The 8853-nt window shown below is 45.0% G+C and overlaps 1 protein-coding gene across 2 annotated transcripts in view; it reads right to left on the bottom strand.

The window, feature by feature from the left end:
- Window positions 1-8164, bottom strand: part of LOC144147166 (forkhead box protein E4-like) — an 18202-nt gene extending 10038 nt beyond the window's left edge. The window contains exon 1 of one of the 2 annotated variants that reach the window (XM_077679235.1): window positions 8052-8164. In XM_077679235.1, coding sequence (XP_077535361.1) covers window positions 8052-8070 — 19 coding nt within the window. In that variant the 5' untranslated portion in view covers window positions 8071-8164. Of the gene's footprint in view, window positions 1-7414; window positions 7924-8051 lie in introns of those variants that run through there. The other variant, XM_077679236.1, reaches the window with a different exon arrangement.
- Between the last annotated feature and the right edge of the window lie 689 nt (window positions 8165-8853).

The following is an 8853-nucleotide window of genomic DNA, read 5'->3' as shown; positions in this document are numbered from 1 at the left end:
GGTTTAATGCCAATAAGCGAGCCTCCGCTCGTGTGCCATCGCAGCCGCATCAAAAAGCAACTCTGAAGCCGGCATTATCGTGATTTTATTCTAGCATGAAACTGCAGTGCCTACCCTCAACAAGTTTCATGAAGATAACTGCAAATTGTGCTACCTTCCAAATTATAAAGAATCGCGTTTTGATACTTGCACTCGTTTAGCCTGCGACCGGGCCAGTGTGCTCGTAAGCGAAATAGCGTAAAATTTCAATTATGCATGCATTTATGATTCATTTCTCAGTACAATTTTCAATCGAATCTAGCAGCTTCGATCTCAAATTATTTCAGCGGACATGAGGTTCAATCCTTTTTTGCTCGGTTTCTGACGCTTCGCGTGTTTGGACGCATGAGTGAAATGATACATTGTCGCGTACTGTACCTGCTTAATGTGAGATGTCTTGTAAGGATGAAGTTCTAGAACACAAGTTAAATGCAAGTCCTTGCCACCACGTTCATTCATCCTCGCAAAGATACCATTAAACACGAAGTAAGACGCCGCCTCTTTTATTTTCTGGAGCAAAGAATTTGTGACCGGCCGCTCAGTTCAAATTTATTTGGTTCAAGTTTGTTTATTCAAGTTCAAGTTCATCTATTTACCGAGCGAAGCGTACATGGCATGCCTAGGGTTCCGCGTATTATTCATGTCCACGCATGAAAACTACCAACGTTCCAAGTGTCATTTTGGTGCCAGGCGTTCCCCTTGCGGGATACGATATAAAACGAACGACCCGGTGTGCAGCTATTAGGGAGTTTTAGCATAGCGTCTAGCAGAGGCTCACGCTACAGCAGCGGGTTACCGGGACCCGACTGCGCATGCGCGTGCGCGGAGGGTGGGGAAGTCGCCCCTCAGCGGAACGAATGAGCGGCTATGGCGAGGGCCGGCCCGCGGAATTAATACACCCTACCGGAACGAATCCGCAAGTGCCCAGTCAGGTCCCGGTAATCCGCCGCCGTAGCGTTAGCCACCGTAGCGTTAGCGGACGTTATCCGCTCTGCTAAAACTCTCTATTAGCATAGCGGCCAGCAGAGGCTCACGCTACGGCGGCGGGTTACCGGGACCCGACTGCGCAGGCGCGTTCGGGTAGGGCGAGGAGGTTGCCCTTCAGTGGAGAGGATGAGCAGGCATAGCGAAGGCCGGCCCGTGGCCCTATTCTCGACCGCACAAAGTCCCAGGCAATTCGCAATGTTTTTTTTTTTTGCGTAAGCACAACGTAAGCAATCAGTGACGTATTGCACGTATAGCTGTGACGACATGCAGTGTAATTTGAAGCATTAACTCATAAAGATCACAACTAAGGTATCAAATATTGCTCATAAAAGATATAAAAACCCTTGGCCTGTATTATAAAAAAATAGACGGTAGCTGCGGTTGGCAAGGGAAATACAATTTCTGCCGGTCGAAATTGGCGGCAACACCACAAGGCGATCGAGTAACGTTGATCCAAAAGGGAGCGAAAGGGGGTTGTTGAGCTAAAGAACGTCCCAGAATCTTTTTTACCGTGTCTATTTCTTTCTTTCAAACGCTTTTAGTAACATAGTTGAGCTCTCTGCTTCAATGCAAGCTTTGTAGCGTTATCACCGTCCCGGCCGCCACCGCCGCCACGCTATCGTCTGCTGCTATGTTACAAGTTCATGGCGTGATCACATAAAAAGACGGCCGCGGCCATCGCCTAATGACACATAAGAGTAGTGAAGCGCTACGCCTGATAACCGCGGAGTGTACCGATGTCACCGATTCGCTCATTCGTCAAGCTCAACTTGAAATCGCGCTGTAATAAACAAAAGAGTCACTTTTCTTTGTTATTTTTTACTTGAGTTCGATCATGTGACCCGGCAGCTTACAAGGACGAGTGTGGACAAATGCCATGCATTGGGTTCTCTTTGTCATGGAGAGGCTTGTACTGCCCTCTTATGCAGCGGTTACGCCAAACAAATAATTTTTATTTGATTGCCAAACATAAAAGCAATATACTGCACGTTATTTGTATGCTCCATGACGGCTGACTTGGAAGCAGTCGAAACTACTGTTTGTTTCAAAACATGCTTTAAACCGCGCGTCATGCGAAACTGTACCTGCTGCAAATTCGCGGACATTTCGCGGCGCCAAAGGTCGGGGAAATTTTTTGCCCTATTTTGCGACAAAAGCAGCCGCCATTTTGAAGCTGTTCCGTAAATTTCGTCACTTTTACGCCGGCAGAAGTTGTCAATGTGTGGCGTAATCGTTCCCGCCAACTGTTAAAATGACGTCACGCCTTCTCAGCCAATCACACAGGGGGGGGGGGTGTATTACAAGCAGTATTGTTGTTGAATAGAAAAGACAAGCTTACGTTGTGATGTCCGGTGCTTTTAGTCTAGTTTTTCATTGCCGGCCAAGAATTATGCGCTTTCAGTAAAGAGAAATAAGCAAACTTTAGAACTGTGTCCCGTAAATGATGACAGCACACACAACCACTTTGTCAACCGGAAGCACGCGACCAAAACTGAAAGCGAATGAGAAAAGACTTCGCGAATTGCAGAATTCCCCGGGAATTTGTGCTGTTGAGAATAGGGCCCCCGCTCATGAATTCAAGTGGTGTAGTATGTGCGATAGTTGTGGGTGTTCACAGCTTCGCTTTCCAACCACCTTCACAGGGTGGATTGGCGCGTTTTTTTAACAGTTCGGTAGGTTATTTAGGTATTTCCCCGAGCGGATAGAATCAGTTAGAGTGCGTTCGTCCTCGTGCTCCTTCCTGTGTATCCGGTTATTTTGCGCAAAGACATTGTAGATTACTGAATAACATACGCCATTTTCGAGACAAAAACTTGAATTAGACGTCAAGCTTATGCATCTCATCAAATGGATATGCATTTTGAGTTGATTAGTTGAAGCCATAAACCTTTTCAGGGCCAGTAGAGAAAAAATAAAATGTGTGCGTGTATGTGTGCCTTTCTTAGGGATGACCGCGGCGTGATTTCTCTAGAGAAATGCGTGTACACGCGTTTTTTCTTGTTGCAATATTTTTCAATTTTGCGTGTACACGCGTTTTTTCTTGTTGCAATATTTTTCTATTTTTCAAGCCAGAGAATAGCTTAAAGTTATAATCGGTTTTCCCCTAGCGTTCATACTTCGCGAGAAAAACATTTGCAAAGGTGGCGCGAGTGACGCGCGATTTTCGGTGGATGCAGTGTTTCCCAATTTTGGGGCTTCGCGCACAGCAAAGGTTGATCGTTCTGACTAAAATACGTTTGAAAACAAGAACTGAACCAAAATGAGAAACAGGTCAAGGCAACTTTTGCGTTCCGCCGGGAACAGAAAAATTTGAAAAAGAATGCGAAATCGGGCTAGACGCTAGACTGTCCCTTACTTTGATGCCCCCTATCTCAGTATCTAGAATTGTGACCAACTTGTAAGTGATAGGTAATGTCAACCTGGTATTTGCCAACATAAAATATCGCTTGTATGAAAAAATATAAATCTATGCAAAAAAATTGAATGCTGTGCTTTTTCCAAAAATGCGCCACTTAAAAAATGAAAATAAAAAAATACCCGCACTCGATTCACTTCAAAATTGGGGAAACAAGTGTCCTCAAGAGGGCCGACAATACTGATAAAAAACATGTTGCATTATTTTGTTTGAACCGAGGGTATAATGGGGCTGAATTCACGCGTTCGAGACGGGTGAGACGTTTCTGTCGCACCTCCTGGCCGACACTGGGTCAGTTACGGCAGTCGTCAGACCAAGAAAACTTGTTGTTTTGTTATCCTGCTTATTGTTTTTGCTAAAAGAAAAGTTACTCCCACAAAGGCGGGCTTCTTGGAGGGTCTTTGCCCCAGGCGTAGCTGTGCAAGCGCTTATTCAGCGTAGCACCGCAAATGTAAAAGATGAAAAACTCGGATTTCTCGTCTTTTAGAAGGAAGTGAAACCTTGAAAATTCCCGGGTGTGGTCGCAGAATGCGATCAGACACTTTTTTTTTATCAAAGCGCGAAGTTAGACAAGCTGCGGCAGTAGCGGAGCACACGGCACGGAGGTGCGTCTCGAACGCGTGATTTCAGCCGCTTACATCTTTGGTACAAACAAGATGATGCAACATGTTTTTCAGAAGCGTTGTCGGCCCTCTTGGGGAGTCTCATTACCCAAATTTTGAAGAAAATCGAGAGCAGGGTTTCTTTTGGTTTGATTTTTAAGGTTACGCATTTTTAGAAAAACCAGAGGAGTGAATCTTTTTTTACGTATATTTATATTTTGTCTAGACAAGCGATGTTTTGCAGATAAGTTTACAATTATCTGACCGACATTGCCTTCCACTTGTAAGTCGGTCGCAGTTGGAGATACGAAAACAGGGGGCGTCATATTAAGAGACAAGCTAGCGTATGGCTCGATTTCATAATTTCTATTTTCTTTTTGTTCACGGCATAACGCAAAAGTTGTGTTGATGTTTGTCATTTTAGTGCGGTTTTTGTTTTGGAAACATATTTTAGTCAGAACGATCAAGCCTTACCGTGCGCAAAGCCCGAAAGTTTAAAAAAAAACTGCAGCCACCGAAAATCGCGCGTCACCCGCGCCAACTTTGCAATTTTTTTTCTCGCGGAGAAAGCATGCTAGAAGAAAACGGATTGCAGTTTTAAGCGATTCCCTTGCTTGCGCGTAGGTGATAAAAATGTGGGAATAACAAAAATGCCCGTGTACACGCACGTTCGCTCTCTCGTGGAATCACCCCGTCGTCAACGCTCAAAAGAAATAAAATTTGGTCATACCTATCACCTAATTCCGTCACCTATACGCCGTGTTCTAAAAAAACTTCGCTGGTCATCCCCCTTCACCGAGTGAAGTGGATAGAAGTTTGACTTATTTACTTTTGAAGGCAAAAAGCCAAAGTGCCCGAGTGTTCGAGATTTCGGCGCACGTTAAAGATCCCCAGGTGGTGAAAATTAATACGGAGCCCTCAACTACGGTGCGCCTCATCGCCTGCGTAGCGTCGGGCGCGTAAAAACATGCATATAACTAATCAATTTATTTATCTATTCAAGTATTATTTGACCAAACCCTGTGGCATAGAATCACTACTACCCTGGCCAGTATTCAGGCATGTTCGCGTTTTGTAAGGACCGGGCGGACCTGCCACATATACTAGGGGCGGATTCCTTCAAAGGGCATTGAAGGAGTCTGCTACGGGCTTTCCCTCAGGCGACCCTACAATGTCAGGAAATCACGAATGGCGAGCAGTGGGAGACGCTGCTTCCCAGATCCGACCCAGGCGTGCAAATGTGCGGTGTACAATTGGCTGAAAACGCCAACACGGCCCAGGGAATGCTGGCTGCGATTTAGGGAGGAGTTCTAGTTCTCCTTACAAACAACTGGAAAGAAATAATGTGATCACTGGCACTCTTTTAATTCATTTACGGTTGTTTTATTACGACACCAAAATTTGTTCTGCCAAGTCAAATCATTGTTGCCGTAAACTGCCAAACAGTTCCTAGTCAGTTCAATTTCATCTGTGCTTGTCGGCCTTCTTGCAGGTCTAATGAAGCGGACTCTGCTGCTGTCATGAGGCCGGCTCTGCGGCTTGAGCGCGGTGGCAGGTGTCGATATCGATTTCGCTTACTCGTACTCTCACAAAATCCCAGGATGCCTTAGATCGAACCTACCAGTCTAACTTATCTGGCTCACTCTTGACCAGAAAATGTCCTAAAAAAATTATGCACATTGATTTCCACGCGTATGAAATTGAAAAACGCGCAGAAATTATGCTAATTTTGATTTGAGAGTCTTTATTTGCAATTGCTGATGGGGGCGCAGTCCGAGTCGGCGTAAAAACAAATACGGCTGTTCATAATTAATTTGTGTTTTACAGCACTTGTGAGTTATTTAGCCTAATGAAACTTAAGGACTACAGACTCGTGGGGCTCGCCGTTTAAATGTGACTTCGCCGAAGCCGATGACCCTGATGGAAGGTTTATAAGCGACAGCTCGATGGTATTTGTATTAAAACTGCGACCAATAATTGGTCATGATCTAAGCCCAAAGAAAACTACCCTCGGTATGTAGTCATCTTAACAGCCACACGACATGAAATACTTCAAAGATATTTCCGATAAAGCACGATTTACAGCTCTTTTCTGTAACCTTAACCCCCTCCCCCCTTGAAGAAACCCGTATACTGACAGTGGGCGCGTATTCAGAAATGTTTACATCTTCACTGTAACGAGTAAAAAACTCAGCGCAGTGATGCAGTCATTTCAGCTGTGAATTTTATTGTGATTTTCCCCCGTCATATCTGCGAGGGCGATAGAACTTGCTTTCGCACGAAAATTGTCTCTACCGCATAGTGCATTCTGCCGAAGAACGACGCAACATATTCCAAACAACGTACCACTGACAGCTTCTATGTAGAGACAATCAACAATCGGTTAGCTCTTGCACTTGGGTTTCTAAAGATATTTTTCAGTAGTGTTTTACGACAGGCCTTAATGTCGTCTTCCACATTTCCTCACGCCACCGCAAACTCCACAGCAGTAGCCAACAAACTCCTTCAAAGATCCGAGTTGATTGTAGGGGTTAACGCGCCGACGCAACGCAGGCGATGAGGCGCGCCGTAGTGGAGAGCTCCGGATTAATTTGGACCACCTGGGGATCTTTAACGTGCGCCGAAATCTCAAAGATCCGAGTTCTTCACGCAGTTCAAAATCGACCAAAAAAACAGCCACGCCGCTTTCCTGTTTTTTGCTAGCTTCGCCTATTGCAAATGATAGCGGATAGCAAGTTCAATTAGATTCAGCGGCGTCATGTACGTACGAGTGGCAGCAGGCAGTAGTATTCAGTCGCAGCTTACAGAATGGTGTAGTTCCTAACAATTTTAATCCGCAAAAGAAAACTCCCTGTTTGTCAAAGATACCCGCTGAGCGAACTGGATGCCCAAATTCTCGGAAGGGGTATTTGGAAGGAAGACATGCGGTACCTTGGGAGCCTTATCTGCACCTTATTTAAGCCTCATCAGTGCTCGACGTATTGCAGACAAGGAACTTGGAGTAAAGGTAGTTTTTAAATGACCGTTTGGGCCTATCATTTAAACTTACTCCACAGGGTGCAAACGTTAGAAGGGTGAGATTTTAGTGCTATTGATAGCAAACACTTGGCATGAGTGTACAAATAACAAACAATTTCATGGTACCCTGGTAGACAAGCTCGATTTGTTACGGGTTTATGCGGATGCAAGGGCTCGTTTCTAGTTCGGTACGGTCATCTACTAGGAGGAGATAAAGGGCGGAGCCGTTGACATAACACATATTCTGCGGCAATGCGCTTCCAAATGCTGTAATCACGTTGCGCATTTAATGAAAAAGGCTTAAGCGATGTCAAAAGGTACAGAAGAAACAAAAGAACGGGGTGCAACTTACAGGTATACAAAGTGGAATAGCTCCATCTCGCAGCTGTTTCAAGCTCCTGGGGTGCGAACAGGCAGAGCGCTTCTTTCTTTCACCTCTCACGCTAACATGTAAGCTTGGACGCTGATCCACATGAGAAGCCTTCAGGGCAAAGCGGAAGTCTTAAGCAGGAAAGCTGCCCATATTGCGGCTCGTTGTGAACTTTTTTTTTTTTTGGAATTTAAAGTTATTCACTCTCTCTGTCTTTCCTTACGGCCTCCACAGGAATGCGTTCCCACTCCCACAGAAAGCACTCCTGGTTTAACCGCACTCCATGGTGAACCGACGTTGGATACTAGCTAAGTGCACGAACGACACGTTAAGCGACGGAAATATCATTAGGAAGGACGCCACGAGTTAACTCTTCGCCGTTGTCGTCGCAACGATGCACTGTGTACGCACAGCGCATACCGCGTGCTAGCGTATTTGTATAATAAGTAACGGGACCTTCAATACCAACACTGCGCGCGGATGTGTGTGGCCCACATGCATCAGCCAACGGCCTGCATGCACAACATCGATGCAGACGACACAGGTTTGTTAGTTTTTTTTCCTGGGCGCGCGCACTAGCAGACAAAATATCCGCAACTGTGGCAAACACGGTATTTACCTTGGCCAGCAGCGTCCATGGCATCCAGCGGCGAGTCCTGTACACGCCGGTCCAAAGCGGGGGATACGTGCGCAGGGCAGCCCGGATTGCGGATCAAGTAACGTGCGCTCGGCTGGTGCGCAACAGTAGTGGCCACAAGAGGCAATGTGTACACTTCCAGTGCGACGTTCGACCGCTGAATTTTCCACGGGGTGTGAGCGCTGACGGCCGAGGTGGCGCTGTGATCCGTTACATGGTTATTTTGTTGTCCCTCTTATTGGTAGTGGGTGCGCTAAGTTACCAAGGAAGTCAAATCCTTCTCCTACGCCTTAGTAGTTTTCCGTGGGCACAGGGCGATAAAAACGCGAGGGGAATATTGTTTTTGTTCAGTTGATGGAATCTACAGAAAGGGATCGCAGTATCAAGAGCTTCGTAAAATCAGAAGTCGCATGTAATCTAATGGTTGAGGGTTATAGACAGGAAGTTTATTTGAAGATAGAGAAATTAAAAATACGCTGTTTCGGTGAATCTGTTGTTAACTGTGCGACACGGTGCAAGCTTCTGTTTTATGTTTTAAAGCAGAGCATAAGTTTCAAAGCACATTCTCAGCTTCAGTTTACAACATAAGTGGCAGTATTCACTCACCGCGTTTACAAAAAACTTCAATCACAGCTGGGAGCAAATAGGATAGGGTATATATATATATATATATATATATATATATATATATATATATATATATATATATATATATATATATATATATATATATATATATATATATATATATATATATATATATATATATATAACGCGTAGCTCA

The sequence above is a fragment of the Haemaphysalis longicornis genome, unplaced genomic scaffold (assembly GCF_048455015.1).
Source record: "Haemaphysalis longicornis isolate Haplotype H1 unplaced genomic scaffold, Haemaphysalis longicornis Haplotype H1 scaffold_7, whole genome shotgun sequence".
In the NCBI taxonomy this organism is placed as follows: domain Eukaryota; kingdom Metazoa; phylum Arthropoda; class Arachnida; order Ixodida; family Ixodidae; genus Haemaphysalis; species Haemaphysalis longicornis.
Note: the sequence above shows the minus strand (reverse complement) of the source record. Positions and strands in the feature narration are given on the sequence as shown.